The 18,311-nt window shown below is 38.7% G+C and overlaps 1 protein-coding gene across 8 annotated transcripts in view; it reads left to right on the plus strand.

The window, feature by feature from the left end:
- Positions 1-1,317: 1,317 nt before the first annotated feature.
- Positions 1,318-18,311, plus strand: part of KREMEN1 (kringle containing transmembrane protein 1) — a 32,189-nt gene continuing 15,195 nt past the window's right edge. For 6 of the 8 annotated variants that reach the window (XR_005269741.2, XM_038187664.2, XM_038187665.2 and 3 more), the window contains exons 1-3: positions 1,318-2,204; positions 12,282-12,444; positions 15,073-15,164. Coding sequence is in view for 7 of the 8 variants with exons in the window: in XM_038187664.2 (XP_038043592.1) it covers positions 1,451-2,204; positions 12,282-12,444; positions 15,073-15,164 (1,009 nt within the window). In the remaining variant the exon portion in view is untranslated. Of the gene's footprint in view, positions 2,502-3,569; positions 3,601-12,281; positions 12,445-15,072; positions 15,165-18,311 lie in introns of those variants that run through there. The other 2 variants (XM_038187669.2, XM_038187670.2) reach the window with 2 other exon arrangements.

The following is an 18,311-nucleotide window of genomic DNA, read 5'->3' on the forward strand; positions in this document are numbered from 1 at the left end:
TGTTCCTTCTGGTTAGCCTTGGAAACACTTCCATCACAGCAATCCCTAATTCGTTTGCTGAGATATATATATATATATATATATATATATATATATGTACGTATCTGCACATACTTACATATCCAGACCCATACGTTCAGTAGTAACAAAATAACATATGCTCCCAGAGGACTTGTCCAGCCATAGTTCAGAATCAAGAATTTCAGCAGAATGCTTGAGCCAAGTAACTGAACATACATATATATATTGTATTCATAAGGAGGAACTAAATATTTCAGCATTCACTATTGAAAGACAAACACCAGAAAAAGCTTAACATTATCTAGCAGGACACTGCTACTGTTTTTCATTATTTCATAAGCTTAAAAAGTTCTACGTTGAGTAGGAATTTGGTTCAAAGAAATAAGAATATGACATCATTATGCTGTGATATTAAACCATACATGTAAATCTAATGCTGGCATGACATCTTTTCTTTTTTCTTTTCTTTTCTTTTCTTTTCTTTTCTTTTCTTTTCTTTTCTTTTCTTTTCTTTTCTTTTCTTTTCTTTTCTTTTCTTTTCTTTTCTTTTCTTTTCTTTTCTTTTCTTTTCTTTTCTTTTCTTTTCTTTTCTTTTCTTTTCTTTTCTTTTCTTTTCTTTTCTTTTCTTTTCTTTTCTTTTCTTTTCTTTTCTTTTCTTTTCTTTTCTTTTCTTTTCTTTTCTTTTCTTTTCATTTTTTTTAATATATCTCACAGCAACCAGAATAGATTATTAGCATATTTTTCACCTCAAAAACATTACAGCTGTATATGATGGGATGTTTCTGCATACTAAAAGTGAGATGTACCATAGCATGTACTGATGTAACAGCTAAAGCATAAAACCCATATTTGGTTGGTTCCTCTTTCAGAGCAGTAAAATGGGTCTACAGGGACATGGGTCTATGGGTACAAGGAAACTGTAAGAACAAGAATGTTTGCTCTCTTTCTATTCCTGACAAAGCAAGTGTAACTTTTCTGTTTTAAGGGGTGTGTTTTGTTTTGTTTTGAATTTATTTTCCTTATTGGTATTTGTTGTCTGTTGCTACATTTTTTTGTTTGTTTGTTTGTTTAGGTGGTTAGTTTTAGCAATGGAGCACTGGCATTGCTGAAAATTCAAGCAGGTCAGTTAAGAAACCTTTGCAGAAGTCTAAAATATAGCTTCATAGTGTTCCATTTTGACAAAGAAACACCTTTGCTGCCCTCACGTAGAATAAAAAATAACAAACAAACACCGCTAGCCCTGCATTTGTATTCACCATTTTCAAATAGCTACACTGAGCTTCTTCCTTCGGCTCAGTGTTCTGTTCCGTGTTCACTGTGGTGTCTCGTCTCCCTGTCCGCGTGTACGCATGCGTTTGTGCATCTGTTTGTCTCTGCGTATCTCTGTGTGCGTGTGTTCGTGCGTGTGTGTTCGCGTGTTCCTGGCCGTATGCATCTTCGCGAGTCCCCGCGTCCGTGTCCGTGCCGCGTCTCCGGGCCACGCAAGGAGCTGCGGTCCGCCTGCAGTCCTTCCTCCCCGCGCCTTCTGTGCACGGGCCGCACCAATACAGTTTCACCGTCCCGTCCTCTCCGTTGGGCGGGACGAGCCGTTCTGCAACATCAGAGCGACTCTCCCGCATCGCACCGCGCGGAGCTGCTACCTCACCGCCCTCCTAGACGCTCACGGAGCACAGGGCCCTGCCGCGCGCCCTCGCGGTCTCACCGTGCCCCCGCAGAGCCACCGTGCGAGACCGGCGTTCTTTCTCCTCCCCGCGCCCTTCACCGAAGGGAAGAGGGACGCGGCATCTGCATGCTCCCATCTGCTGGCAGGCAGTCCGCAGGGGACCCCAGACTAGCAGAGGCCGAGCGCGGGGCCGGAACAGTGGCCGGCCGTAGCCAGAGCCCTCGGCTGGGCGGGGCTGACGGGCTGTGCCGCGTATCTTCCGTGGCCACAGTCGGGGGACTGTCTGCGAGAGGCCAGAGTGGGATGCCGAGGGAGATACACGGCTCGCTGGGCGGTGCCGGGGCTGGTGCCGGGGCTGGCCCCGCCGCTGCCTCGCTGGTGGACGGGCGGCTCTGCCCGCGAGGAGAGCTCCGCGGAGCCCCTGTGCTGGCATCCGGAGCGAGCACCAGCAGCCCAAACCCGTCGGTGTCAGACGTAAAGGCAGCAGTTCCGCGATCCTCCGATGCAGCAGGACCAGCAGGTTGGGATGTTGGTTTCTTATCCTTTCCTGTCACATGGCTGGTAATAGGATCCCTCATCTGCCACTCGGCACCTCGCTGGGGCGCAGTTACAGGACACATGCAGTAGGGCCTCCGCTTCCCGCACTTTGCGCTCTTCCCGGCCGTCCGCAACCATCTCTGCCCCGGGAGCGCTGCAGCTGCCGCCTGCCAGCGCGGCGCGGCCCGGCGGCCCCTTGCCATGGAGCCCCCCGCCCTCGCCGCCGTTCTGGCCTTCTCAGGGCTGGCGCTGAGCTGCTGCCGCGAGCCCGTTCTCTCCGGTGAGTGACGCTTAGCGCGGAACGGGGAAGGGGAGTGCGTCTGGGGCTGCTCCACGGTCTTCTCGCGGGGCTGAGTGGCGAGAGAGCTGCCCGGTCTGCTCCCGAACTCTGCAGACTTGCAGCTGGCACGCAGCCCGCCGCGGCAGGGCTCTGCCGCCCGGCAGCACCTCCTGGAGTTCGCGACGACATCCTTTCCGGCTCACCAGCCCGGTGCACGGCTCGAGGCTGCTCGTACAAAGATGTATTTTCGTGCGCTGTTTGTAGTGCGTCGGTATTTGTGGATCTCACTATGCTCGCAGAGATGGGAGTCTGGAACACTGTATGAAAGCGTATGCAGCACATTTCTCTAACGAAGTGGTTTGGTGGCTAGGCCTGCAGGACAGAGGTATCTGCAGGGAGAGAGGACTGCAGGACGTGGGTACACTTACTCACTGGGAAATTAAATAATTAGTGGCAGCAGGGCAGAATTGGGGCCACGGAGCCAGGGCTTGGATGGTGGCCATCTCACCTCTATGTAGTAACATGCTGCATCTGCTCCCTGCCAGTCACAAACATCTCTCATTCAGTCAAGCAATCTGTGAAGCCTGAATCTTCGTGGTTAGTGAGTTCTTCATTGATTTTTCACTTAAAATTCTCTGCACCATTTTGTTCTCACTTCAGTTGGTACTGATCATTTCAGGTACCACTCTGGTAAACACTAGTCCTGCTTTGCAAGATTTAGCATGGCTGTTCTGGATGGTCACAGTGCCACAGCCATCATATGCATGGGCCTCCTGGATATGTTTTGCATATTCTAACCCTTGTTGTTATTACTATTTTTATATAAATATTTAATATGTATTTTGCTCCTTTAGCCATGTACAGATATTTTCTCATTTTGAAGTTTTTGTAGGTGCACTTAATTAGATTTGGGAAAGATTTACATCAATTTTCTTTCTTCCTTTCTTTCTTTTTTTTTTTTTTTAATATCAGAAAGAGAACTGAAAATGTAAACTTTACAACATCTCAGAAGAGAACAGCCTAGACAAGGATATATACCTAGACCATGTCTAGTGGTCTGTTCCCAGTACAATCAGGCCATGCATGTTGCACAGAGAAGGTAATCCTTCATTTACTTGAGTAGGAGTATGTCGTCTTTTAAGGTTTCTGAGCTGAACTGTAAACAGAACATATTGCACAGGTGGTTGTATTCTTCACAGCAGGCTGCACATGAGCAAGTAGAGGATATATCCCTGTACAAATGTTTGGTTCATAGGCAATTTAGAGGAGTCTGTTTATGCAACTGCACTTCCATGCTTTAGCCAACCTCTAACTGCATGTATTCACAGCCACTAAAGGTAACAGAGGTGCTTGAGCACAAGCAACTGTCAGGGGAAAAAATGAATGTTACACTGGGTGAACTGGTAGCAAAGGATAATGGATCTAGGAAGCACAGCCACCTACCTGTCTTCTGCTAATGAACCTGAAAACAGTGCACATCTGCTCTTCAATAATGACCTCTAATTGGTATGGCATGAACAATATGGCGCGTACAAAATCTGCAGAGTTGTTAATCTGTGCAAACCATACCTCAGAATCTTTTTCCTCACCCTTAATCCCACAGGACTGAAATGGGATCAGTTGGATCAAGTTGCATTCAAAACTAGCAGAATTCTCAAATAACAAATGTTAATGTTTCTTTTGTAAGGCAGTTTGTCATATAGTGTGTTTTTAAGGCCTGTTCTTTTATTTATTTATTTGTTTGTTTTTATTGAATGCATGTCTTCATACATTTATTGTAAAAGATGCATACAAAATACAGACTGCATCACACCATCATTTCCTAAGACAGGGAGAATCTTTAATTTCTGGAATTGCAATATGAAAAATGGCTTGTATTGACCACAATGAGTTAACTATCATTTTTTGCATATAGTACTGAGCTACTTTTCACAGTGTTTGTGCTTCACTGTGTGATGTCTAACAGTTTCTATTAGTTCAAATTATGAAATTTGCAGCATTCAAACTTCAGAAGCACCACATTTGTCAAGTGAATCAGAAATTAGAGACGGGTAATGGATTGCCTAACATTAAAGGATTGTCTGAATTTGGTGATAGTCGTATTACAAAGACAAAGAAATTGAAGTCTGTGTCACGTTAGTTTCATTGAACAAATATTATTCTACATACTCAGTGCAATATGTTGTCACTTTTAGTTTCTGTATTTATATTGTTCACTTAATTTCCCAATCAGAAATGTATATGATTGTCAGTCTTCTCTTCTTTTCTCTGTTATCTTCCTTTCTCTGTCATCTTCCTGTTTAGCAATAGTGGATCACTATGTCCTTGTCCTTCCCAGCTGAGTCTGTCCTTTTAAACTGCTGTTTCAGTCTTGTCTTACAAACCTCGTATCTCTTGTGATTTTTATCTGTCTATGTCTCACTGATACAGTTAAACAGTTCCACTTGATATGCCTGGAGCAGTTGTCATGTAAATATCCAAAAAATATTTCTAACCAGACGGATACAAAGTGAAATAGTTAGTCCAGATACTTCAGCATATCATGCTTGTACATGCATAGAGTGTAACTCAAAGCCCACAGTTATGTGAATGGATTTCAGTAGGGTGGATCCAAAGAAGTGGGAAGAAGGCAGTGATTTCATGCTGCCAGCTGCAAAATTTGCATTCTTTGTCATATCACACCATAGTGGTTGTGCAATTTACCACTCCCTCCATCCGCACAGTGGTTATAGCCCATGCTGGTAAAATTTCTGGAGGGATTCAATCTGCCATGCTTGACAGTGGAACAACAGTTTTAAAACTTCACAAAGAAAACAAATGCGTGTATTAAGGAACAGAAATTCCTCTGGGGCTACATCATACATTCTAACTTCCAGTGATAAAGAATCACAAGTCAAGCAAGTGTGTTTATATTATCTTGCTGCTGAGAACCAGCCAACAGCTACAAAGTTGTGACTAATATAGCATGTTTGTATTGTACAAATCAAAAAATAAAATAAAATAAAATAAAATAAAATAAAATAAAATAAAATAAAAGATAAAAAAGAATAAAAGAACATGTGCAAAATACATACTTTTAAGCATTAGAAGTAATGAGCTGCTCATGCTCATATCCTAATTTGCTTGCTCCAACTGGCCATTCAGATAGCATATTTTCAGATTTTTAAAAAAAAAAAAAAAAAAAAAAAAAAGACAAGTGTGATGAAAAAGTGCTTAGATTGAAGGTTAGTAATCCAATTTTCCCAAGAATAGCAAGCTCGCTTATAACAACTCATTCACTGCCAGGGAGCACAAGCATGGAATTGCATATCTGTACATTCCCAGTCTCATATTTACTGTGCAGATGGATACTTAAGAAAAGGTTTGATTAAATGTCAGATGAGTGTTCACTGTAACTACTGTCTGCTTTGGACCGATGCTAAAAAAGATTGTTTTATTGCAGTTGAAGACCTCAAAAGGTTATTGGTATATGTCTGTGTGGCTAAGTAGCTTGAGAGAGATTTTTAAACTATGTACAGAATGATCCTATACTGCATAGAAGAAATTTTCAGCTGAGTGCTCTTGTAGCATCATAGCAGACTTATAGTAGCTGACTGAACAAATGAGGAGTTATTTTCTAGCAATTTTGAAAATCGCAATTTTAAACAAAGATCATTTCTTCCTGTGTTTTTTCTGTAGTTCATGTCTGCTGTTTTTTATTTGTTTGTTTGTTTGTTTCCCCTGTTACAGTATATTTATCCTAGTCTGGTAGATTTTATAAGGATTTTTTTATTTTTTTTTTTACATTTGTATTAATTTTAATAGCAAAGTATTGAAATCTAAAAATAGTACACTAATTTTTCAGCTGGGGAGGTATAAAACAGTTTTATACAACCCAGATTCATTTATTTTACATCATAACATAATATAGAATAAGATTTTTCAGACCAATCATTCATATGAAAATATTCAAATGAACATTTGTTTAAATTGATAAAACTGCATTTCAGAGAAGACCATTGCACTCCTAAAAATATTTTTAATAATGACCACAGAAGCCATATTTGTCTCTTTGATCTCCTGAAGCTTCTTCTGGTTTTAATCAGTGTTCCCACATGAAGAACTGTGGCAACCTATGATAATAGAATCTCTACTCACATATCCATAAGGAAACAAAAATGCTCTCATCAGAGGAAGGTAATTTGGGTGTTCTGCCCTTTCCATCTGTGGGCCCCTGCCTCTGTTACTGCAGGGGTATCTTGGCATCAGTTAAGTGGTTTCTGTCCTTTCCTCTGTGCATTGCTTTCTCATTGAAGTGTTTCTGCTGTCTAATTATACCCTTTCAATCAAATTAGAGAGTGCAGCATCTGGTTAGTGCCTGTAACTGTTGCCATCTGCACCTAGATAGAGTGCTTTCATTTAAGGAGGAGTGCTCAAATTGCAGATTCCCACAAGAACTAGGAGAACAGTTTGGTAGAACGGAAATGTCCTAAAACTCTTCTTAAACCACTATTAAAACAAATGCATCAAGCAACTGATACCTAGTCATTATCAGGCCTGGCACCTTTGGTTCCATATTCTTATCCATGTAAATTATAGGTATCTTTATTTCTTGCTCAAGCCTCCCAGAACATTCAAAGTGGCTATCACGCCACTGTAATGAGACCTAATACTTAAATAGCAGCCATTTTAATTTACCTTTCGTTATTCTTTTTTCTGCAGATTATTAAAATAAAACCTTGCTTCTTTTTTTGTCTGTTACTGGTAGGATAATTTCTGGCCTGTGTAGGCTAGTTTTCAGTTGATAATTGTTAACCTTTAATGTCTCCTGCCACTAGTTAGCACTCTAAATAGCTTGCAGAACTTAAAGCAAGCAAATAAATCCAGTAACTTTTTTTTTTCAGTGAAATAATAATGAGCTTGTTATTCTGACTTTTCAGTCTCCCAAGAAAGTTATACATGCACCCCAAACTTACAAGTGTACTCTAAGATGTCATTTAAACCATCCTGAGTCTCCATCTCTTCAGTCTGCAATTTGTGATATTACTAAATATATGTTTTTGAGAAGTGATGGACTTTGAGGAATGATCAGAGATTTCCTATTTCTTAGCCAGAAGAGGAAGGGTGCTTGAGTAGCCATTTTCTTTACTTTTCCTCTCATTCATACTAAGAAGACTGCAGATGAAACTAAAGTGTTTGTACTATTTCCATCAATCATGATGAGGCATGAAATACATGTATACAATTTCTCAGGTAACTGGGCTTCTTGCTATCAAGGACTTCAGAGATTAAGGCCAATATTTGTATGTTCATCTTAGAAAATCATTGGAAGCTAATAGAGACTCAGAAATTTCAAGGTTTTATCGGTAGCGGTTCATTCAGTGTAGCAGTCAGTCTGTTATATTCTGCACTACCTTAATTTTGCAAATGATTTTAAAGTGGTGCCCATGTGGAGTGCAGGCAGTCATACAGTTCCAAAGTAACAAAGGCATAAATGATCATTGTAAGGTCCCTACACTGAAGAAGAAGAAACTGAGACAGATGGAAAAAATTTCTACTACAGCTGCTGTTTGATCTTCCAAATGTTGATCTGGCTCTAATAAAACTAATTGTGAACCTGTATCTCACACTGAGCATTCACTCATGGTAGACAACCATCCCCAGGCTTATTTTCTGCTTTTTGTTTGTAGCAGTTGCCATTCAAAATGTACTTACCTAGTCTCAGTATTCATTTGAAAAAAGGTTATTTTTATGTCAATCATGGCACCAGATGTATTGGGAAAAAAAACAGTCCTGACAGCATACTGCAGTTCATGTTTTCTCACTGAGTCTCGTAACAGGACCTGTTATAACCTTTCAGCTTTTCATGAATAAAACCTCTGCAATGGGTCTGTCTTTGCTTACTGCTGTTTGCAGATTTCTCCACCATACAATAGATGTAACAGGGTCATTAGGTATTAATAGAGTGAAATCATCATGGACACTTCGGTTTTAATTATGGATTTGACACAAGCTTGTACTTCAGATATTGTCTGAAACCCAGCTGACTAGCATCTTAGAAATACAAGAAGTCTGTAGACTTCAGACTTTGACTTGTCACAGCTTTCTCTGTGTACTTTCTAAAAAATCTGGTGATTTAATATAGGTTTATGGTTGGAAGGGTGATTTAAACTGAGCCTTGGGTGCACGAACAGGAATCATGACAAATCTGTCAACCACAATGACACTCCGGTCCTTTCATGCTGTTTGTTTCCCCTTTTTTCTGTATGATCATAATCTACCAAACATAAATCAGGTAATTTGAGTAAGCCCAACTGTTTTTACTAATACTGTTAAATCCACACTTTCCTGACTGTTTTATTTAGATGATCTCATTTGGATTAGTTTTGTGCAGACCTGTCTGACCTTTTAAGACTGTCTTTTCACAGAATCATTGCAGCAGTAGTGTGAGACAAAAATAAGGACAAAGTTTCTCACCTGCTCTTCTTTAGAATCTCTTAAGGCTTTTGTCTTGAAAGTACAGCCTGCAGGTAATACATTCACTTCTCACCTTTACTACACTGAATATTAATTTCATAGTGAGATCTCTAAGGTAGTGCCTTGGCTGTCATGCAGAACATACAGAGAAATTGCTATGTATGCTAAATGGAAGAACTCAGCTATTTACAGCCGAGATACTGAATACGCTGAGGGATCTGGAGCAATGTTACTCAGAATTTTATAGAAAAACACACAAAGTATATCTCAGTAGATCTCAAAGATGATTGTTTAAGGTAAAGAGAGTAGGACTGAGGTGTTTTTTTTGTTTGCTTGTTTTTTGTGTTTTTGTGGATTTTTTTTGGAATGACAAAGCTTATTTGAAAAATTTGTATGTCAGTGCTTTGGCAAAATAACTATTATCAATCCTTAATTAAATGAAAACTTCCTACCAGATTGCCTCTAAGAAAAAAAAAAAAAAAGTGAAAAAAAAAAAAAGTATGTATTTCATTTGATAACAATTGCTAAATGCCATAATTTAAAACACAGGTTTAATTTCAGGTTTTCTGGGATAACTGATCAACTCACTCCCATTTCCACATCTAACAAAAATATCAACAAAACCAGGGGAGCTCCACTGCAGCTCAGCTGGCTCATTTTCCCCAAATGTCTTGGCCAGGCAAAGAAACAAAGGAAGCACTGTTACAGATACCTGTTATCTTGAGAACAGAACACTATAGCTAAAAGGAATGAAGCGAACTCTGACTCTTCCTTCCGTACAATATCCTTAAAGTACTAGTGAAATGAAGTTTGAAGAACAACATTTCAAAAAAATAAGAAAGATTGCTGAACATGAAAATGAAAGGCAGTTGCTACTTCAATTTAAAGCATGGGCCAGTCTTAGCAGAGCCTCAAATGGTTTGATGTTAACTTCAGTTTAGTCTGTGTGCTACATTACATTCAGGTATTGTAGCATTCCTCACATTTCTGAGTATATGTTAGTACATATTGCTTCTAGTTGAGATTTGAAAAGAAAAAAAAAAAAGTAATAGCACTGAAGAAGACATTTTCTGGCTGTGTTTATCACTCCTCACAACTGCATCTTTATACTGTACATTATTTAGTTTGTCCAGTTTGGTTATGTTTTCCTCCCTTTTCTGTCAAATTCATCAGTTTATATTTTTCAGCTATTTATTTTTCTATGGCATAGAAAAACTTTGACATTTATGGCAAAGCAAGAGAATTATTGAAGAAAGTAGCAACAATGTGGTGACTTTGAAAGTTTTTTCATGTTTATAAAAATGTCTGTGGTGACCCAAATACCAGAAATGCAGATTTGCATTTTGAAGTAAATGTATGTAGCTCACCTGCATGGCTGATGAGGTCACGTAAATTAAAGTAAGGATAAGTATTAATCTGAAGCTTGGTTTTGCTAGATTAGATAGCTTTCTATCCAGAGATGGTATCAGTATCCATTAATAGCTGTGCATACATGTTTTCTATATATCCTCAGCAATAAAGTTTCATTTTAAAGAAATTCTAACTTGCCTAGGCATGAAAATGCACACTGAAGGCACAAAAACATCAGCTTTAATTTTCTGCTTAACAAAACTGTGAAATAATCATTAAAATTGCACCATTTTTATATGTGTGAGCCCAAATTAAACTGATTTCAAAGGCATGGTTTTAATAATATATTTTCCCTTCTGCCACAGTATTTCTAAATGAAAAATAAAATATAAAAATAAAAGCATACAGATTAATATGACTAAGATAATTTTTTTCCTCATTCATCTGCAACCACATTTTTAAGGGTCTTTCTAGCCCTCTTTTGTAAGGGACACCTGAGACACCTGAGATGATTTGGGACACCTGACGAGGACACCTGAGATGAGCAGATACCACTTCAGGGATAGTGCAACAGCAGAACACTCTCCCTTTCCTTCAGGGCAGTAGAGTAGAATATATATGCAGCTGTTACATGAGAGAGAATTAGATAAAAAGATAAAACGCTATCAAATAAAACAGAACGTTGCCCAGCCTGTAGTTAGTAAGAGGTGTTTCTGACTTTCCCCAATAATGCTACACAGTCCAAAGAAATGGTTACAGCAGTGTAACACAGCAATTTTTATTATGTAATGGAATGTTGTATTTTAATACTAGTTTTAAATAAATGCATGGATGACAAATGTTACCAAGGATTAATTATAAATAGGATTGACTTGTTTACAGTGGTTACTTCTGGAAGGTGATCAAAGAATCACATAATGGTTGATGTTGGAAGGGACCTCTGTAGGTCATCTTGTCCAAACCCTTGGTTCAGGCAAGGTCATTTAAAGCAGGTTTCCCTGGACACAGGATGTTTTTTGAATATCTCCAAGGAGGGAGAATCCACTGCCTCTCTGGGCAACCTGTTCCAGTAGTCAGTCACCCTTACAGGGCAACAGTCCAACAATGTTTTCTGTTTTTAGTAGAAAGTAAAAATATGCATGTTTTTGAATATCGATTTGATCAGAAGATATCATTATTAAGACAAAGCAAAGCCATGCAGCAAGAGATTTGTAGTTCAGCTGAAAGGTGGATAGTGTATTTCATGACTAGAAAATCATTCTCTGCTTTGATTTCTAACTTACTGAATATTATGAAGCTAGGAAAACAGTCAAAAATAGGAGAAAACATGAGTGAAGCAAAATTGACTTGTAAATTCTAATCTGAATGCAAATGCTTTTATGCAGATCAGAGTATGATGATTGTATTGTATAGAAGGAGCTCCCTTTCAATTGAAATTCAATCCAGAGGAAAAATGCATGAGAATTTTTCTAAATCAGGAAATAAATGTTTGCAAGATCCATGCCTACAAAATCGTTCACTTTATAATATACATGTGTTCACAAATTTAGTTAAACTAGAATGAGATTTGGGCAATATGCTGATAAGTGGCAGACTGAAAACATCAGCTACTTTTCTTTTTGGAAAATTAACAAGTTACACAATCAGCCTAACTAGTAAAATACAGAGAAAACAGTACAAAATGTAATTTGCTCACTCAGAAAATGTATTTTAATTGTCTTAGTCACTCTTCATCCCTAACCAGGATGTCTTATACATTGTTTAGTAAAAATAATAAAATAATAATCCCTTCAATAGGCGTTTGAGAAAATGTAAATCTCAAGCAACATCTTTAGTTGCCTATACAATGCAGGAAACATGTTAATTGAAAGGAAACTGGGTTCTTGGAGGTGGGGTGGAGCATAAGGGAAGAACAACCAAACGCTAAGCCTGCATACATTTTCTCTCTCTTTTTCCATTTCCATTTCTTCCCAGAATGTTATACAGCAAATGGAGCTGACTATCGTGGCACTCAGAACCAGACCTCCCAATACGCAGGGAAACCTTGTCTTTTTTGGAATGAGACCTTTGAGCATCCATATAATACTTTGAAATATCCCAACGGGGAGGGAGGGCTTGGAGAGCATAACTACTGCAGGTAAGGAATATCTCATTGCTACTAATATTGCCTATATACCCAGTTTTACTTTAAACAGCTGACACAAAATTAGAAAACTTCCCATCAAATAGTGAAGAATGTAATAACCATTAATATCTAACAGATTTTGTTTTCTTTTGTAATTAGTACCCTGGATCTTTGGTTGAGCACACAAGCACTATTAGTAGAATAATATTTTTCAAGCCAGCTCTCACCCACAGTCCATATCATATAACCAATCTTTAATTTGGCACAATGGAGAAAGACTAAAGATAAGGTGGAGATAACTAAAAAACAACAAACAAACAAACAAACCCTGATCCAAGAAAGTAGTAAAAAGGCATTAATGAGTCTCTGGAACATTATAGTTTTTGTCCTCACACACAAATGTGTTTCTGTTATACAGTATGTCTCAAGAGTTTTGCATTAGAGAAAGTTATATAGTCACTAAAAATTATCAGCACAAACTGTTCAGTGACTTAGAGCTTGTATTAGACATTAAAAGTTCAACTGTCAGAGGTTACAATACCTTTTCAAACCATGGCACTCTCGTCTTCTTGCATTCTAGAGAAGTCCTCAATTACTATGGATAGAATTCAAAATGAAACCTATGTAAGAACTTCAGGATATAGGAGCCAAATCCAAGCAGGTCTTCTGCCCCCTTTGCTTGCATTTTGCTCATAGGAATACATAGATCTTGACCTTGGAGGAAGTGATGCTTGTATACTGACCAGCTCTCTTGGACCCCCTTTCTTTCTGGGGCCCTAACCTATGGGATTCCTCCAAGTAGATTCCTGAAGAGGCCAAAGCTGGCTCTCCTGAAGTCCAAGGTTGCAATTCTACTTCTTGCCCTGCTTCCTCTTCACAACATCCTGAACTCCACCATCTCATGGTCACTGCAGCCAAGACTGCCCCCAACCTCCACATCTCCAACCAGTCCTTCTCTGTTTGTAAGCACAAGATCCAGCAGCACACCTCTCCTTGTTGGCTGCTCGACTACCTGTATCAAAAAGTTATCATCAGTGCTCTGCAGTAACTCCTGAACTGTTTGTGCATAGCTGTACAGTCTTTCCAGCAGACATCAGGGTGGTTGAAACCCCCCATGAGAACCAGGTCCTGTGATTTTGAGGCTACTTCCAGCTGTCTGTAGAAGGCTTCATCTACTTCCTCTTCCTGATGAGCTGGTCTGTAGTGAACTCCTACAACAGTATCAGCCATGGTATTCTGCCCTTTAATTGTTACTCATAAGCTCTCAACCTGCTCTTCATCTATCCCTAGGCAGAGCTCAATGCATTCCAGTTGCTCTCTCACATAAACTGAAACTTCACCACCTTGTCTTCCTGGCCTGTCTTTCCTAAAAAACACATAGCCCTCCATGACAGAATTCTAGTTGTGAGCTATCCCACCATGTTTCTATAATTGTAATGAGATTGTAGCTTTGCAATTTCACACAGATCTCCAATTCATCCTGTTTATTCCCCAAGCTATGTGCATTGCTATACAAGTATTTCAGGGAGGTGATCAAGCCTACAGGTTTCCCAGAAGGGGTGCATGAGGATCCTTCATAGTCATGTCCTGCACTCACTTCCATGGCTGCATGCACCCACTGGAGACATCCTGACTTGAGCCACTTATTGCTGCCTATCCCATCCATGTAATTCTCCCCTTGCCACGTCTTTTCCTAATTTAAAGCCCTTCTTACCAGATTGGCCAACCTGTTAGCAAAGACACATGTGCCCCTCCTAGTGAGGTGGAGCCCATCTCTCACTATCAGTTCTTGATCTTCAAGAAGGGTTCCAGGGTTGTAGAAGCCAAATCCCTGTTGCCAACACCAGTGGTGCATCCAGTTAACTTGGAATATCTGTCTTGACCTCTTCCCATCCTTCACCCTCACTGGAAGTACTGAGGAAAAAATGACCTGGGCTCCCAGACCCTTGACCACCATGCCCTGCTTGATGTTTTCTAACTTACCTTTGGTGTTATTAGCACCTAAATGGAAAAGCAGCAGAGGGTAATAATCTGACTCATGGACAAGCTTTGGCAGCCTTTCCATGTTGTCTCTTATCCAAGCCCCTTTAAGGAACAAGCCTCTCCTGACAAGAGGTCAGGTTGGTAGATGGATGCCTCCATACTTATCAGCAGGGAATCACCCATGACAATCACCTGCCTCAATCTTCCTCAGAACTTCCTCAGACTTCCTCAGAACTTTATCAGATAAATGTTTTTGTCCTTATACACAGAAAGATGGCTTCTGAACTATTTTGTACCAAGGCAGAAATCAAGTTTAGGAGTCTAAGGAACCTGTACACAGGACATGGTGCTGAAAATCTTCCTCTCTGTCAGTAATGTCCAGAAATAGCTCTGCACCTTTCAGAGTTAAAGAAAAAAAAAAAAAAAAGTTGTATTTTACACATCACTAGCCTTTTATGCTTGCTGCATACTGTAATAACCAAAGTTATTGGAACATCCTGTCAGCTTTTTCATTTTTCTTGGCATGTAAGTTCAACAGGTTAAATATTCAGTAGGCATTAGAACAAAAAATAGTGGTGAAACTCAGGTTTAATATATTTAATACAATCTTTTAAAACATTTGATTTTTCACTCACTTTCTCAGTTTTTCTCTCCCAGGAACCCTGATGGAGATGTCAGCCCGTGGTGCTACATTGCGGAGCATGAGGATGGAATATACTGGAAATACTGTGAGATTCCATCCTGCCGAAGTAAGAGAACCACGTAATTATTTTAGGCCCACATCTCTGCACAACAGAGACTGGCAGTTATACAGCAGTGGGTAGTGATTTTCCAAGACCAATCAGCTTATTTTCATTTGCAAACTAAGCAGTATTTTTAACATCTCTAGAGTTAATGACAAGGTTACAGTATAGTTGTCCCTCCATTGCTATGTTCTTCATCTCCTCTCAGAATTACTGGCTTATATTATTTATATTAAAATACAAGACAGAGAATCACTCAAAACTTATGAAGTGCTGCTAGTTTTCTGAACCCATAGAAATAGGCCATTCATTTAGTAAAGTATAGAGGAGAAAAATTAATAGGAAATGATTAATTATTTTTTCAAAAAGATACATATGTCTCCATCATTGGCAAGTCATTTGTAAAATGAATGGCATTAGTTTAATGTGTGTAACACACCACAAACAGAATTGTTGAAAAGAAATAAGGACAGTAAGAGTGACACAGGAAAAAGATGGGTATTTGTTAGCTATACTAGAATTCTGGTTCTTTCAGGTGCATATACTTAGAATTGCTGTTAATCCATAAACACAACTTTGTTCCTTTTTTCTTTTTTTTTTTAAAACAGATAATTCATAAGCTATTCACCTGAACACTCCTTCCAGAATTTAATATTATTAATATATGGTATTACTTAACTTGTCCAAAATCTATTTATTTTTCCATGGTTCATGTCAATATATTCCCAAATTTTCATTCCTGAAGGCTCCAGGATAAATTCCTAAGAATCACATTTTTAACATATGCCTAAATATTAGCAACCGTAGCTTAATGTTTTACCGAGTCTAATCATTAATGCCTTTACTTGCTCTCTCTGCTCTACTTCTGAGATCATTTATGTGTATGCTGTTAAGTATCAGAGAAGTTGTCTTTATGTCGGGATACTTCTGAATCAAAGAAGTACATTTCTTACTTGAAGTTAAGGAAACACAAGCAAACAAAGCAAAATAGATCTAAAGTGATTTTATTATTATTATTATTATTTTGTCCACAGTTGTTTTCTTTTTGTGAATGTGAGCAAATGATTCACATCTTCAAGTTAGGCAAACTTATATGTAAGTGTGACCCTATCAGTTGACTTTTACCTAGACTTAAATGCAGATTAAGTATCTAATTTAAGTAACACAAAATTGTTTGACACTCTGATGCTCATTGTTCAGAGGACATCTTACTATCATTTTCTAAGTTACAGAGTCTTATCTAAGAGGCATGATCCTCATAATTAATACATTTGTTTTGGTCTCAAATTAAAGAATTTGTATTTCTTTAAAGACCACAAATTTTGCAAAATCTCTGTATATGTCACCAGTAAAAAAGCTGAAAGGCAAATTCTCTCCACTTCATTTGTTCTACACAAAGAATCCTTTTAAAACAAGCCTTAATCATTTTCTCTGTGGTGGGGAACTGAGGATTTAAATTTGGACATTTACTTGCAAAGATAATCCAGACTTATATTTACAAAATGTCCTTTTGACCAGCAGCAGCTGCTTCAAGCAGTGCACTGAAACAGGATACTAGAGAAAGGAATTACAGCAACTTAGAGCAAACTGTACACTGCAAGTCCTTCCAAGTCTTAATACAAACCTTATGGTTAATGAAGTTGTGTGAGTCAAAAAAAAACTTTTATGCTTTACCATATTTTCTGTTTTCAGTAGGCATGATGATAAATCAGAGGACCATCAAAACTAACTTGTGGAGCACATAAAACAAAACTGGGTCTTATGGTAGAGCAAAAAAGCAATTGTGTAAAGAAAGCCCATTTGAAAATTCTAGAGAAGTAAAAAATTATCTCATATAAGCTTCTTTTACATTATTATGTTTACTACTAGAAAATACAAGTATCTGGAGTATAATGTACCTATAAGCTATATCTACATAATACCAGTACAATGCCAACAATATGAAGCTCCATTATTATTATCTCGAGACATTTGCATACAGTGATTCACTGTACCAATTAGGAATCTACAGTTAAGACATTTTCATAGACCGTGATTGTATCATATGTCTTGTTCACTAATATTTAACATGAAATGCTTAATTCAGAGATGTATTCTGCACACGTATAGAACTTAGCAATGTTAGCTGAGAATAGATGGTCATAAATGCAGAAGACAGTGGTTGCCCCAGTAGGAGCTTAGACTTCCTTTTTCTTCCTCTCCTTTTCTTGATGTCTTGTCTGATGGAGTGGATATAAACAAAATTAAAAAAAAGGCAGCCATGAGTCCTCAGAGAACACGTATATCTTATATGAACTATTCAATGCATAGCTATGTCTGAATGATTTAAATGGTTTATTCGCAATACTGCAGCTATTCCTGGCTTTTTTGGTCTCTTTTCCAATGAGGTTAGACTGAAATTCAAATAAGAGCATACACACACTAAAGGTAAAAGTAAGTAAGGCTCACTGTCTTGCTAAATTGCACCTCAGTGTTTATGGCCCACATGTGTCTCTTACCACAAACAGATTTCATTACTGTAAGCTTATTTCCTGTGTGCACGTATGTCATATAATAAATTTGATAAACTGTTAAATGGCAGAGCCAGGTTAGTTGTACAGAGCTGTACTGATTGCTTGGTAAGACTGACATATATACATTTTAACACAAGAACAAAGGATTATCTCATATAAGATCTACATATTGAGAAGGTATTCTGGCATATACTACCATTTCACTAAGAGGATCTTCAGGCAACTGGATAAACATCTGAAACATGGCTTTGAGCTCAAAAGCACTAATTTTATATGTTTTAATACATGTCTTAACATGTAGTATCCAGAAGCTCTCCTGTTTGTCAGGATCTCATTGTGTCAGGTACTGCATAAAAGAATAATAGCATACTTGCACAAAAGAAGTGACCTTTTAAGCACAAGAGAACTAGATACAAACAGAACAACCTTGACAAACAAAACTTGACAACCTCCTTGCAACTTCCAAACATAGACTGCACGGCCTCTCTGGGCTCCTGTTCCAGTGGTGACTGTCCTCATGGTGAAAAGATTTTCTTTATATCCAGTCTGAACATTTCAGACTGCAGAATGAACAAGTCCCACTCCCTCAGCCTCCTGTCACAGGGTGAGTGCTCCAGGTCTCTGATCATCTTGGCTCTCT

The sequence above is a fragment of the Anas platyrhynchos genome, chromosome 16 (genome assembly GCF_047663525.1).
Source record: "Anas platyrhynchos isolate ZD024472 breed Pekin duck chromosome 16, IASCAAS_PekinDuck_T2T, whole genome shotgun sequence".
Classification (NCBI taxonomy): Eukaryota; Metazoa; Chordata; class Aves; order Anseriformes; family Anatidae; genus Anas; species Anas platyrhynchos.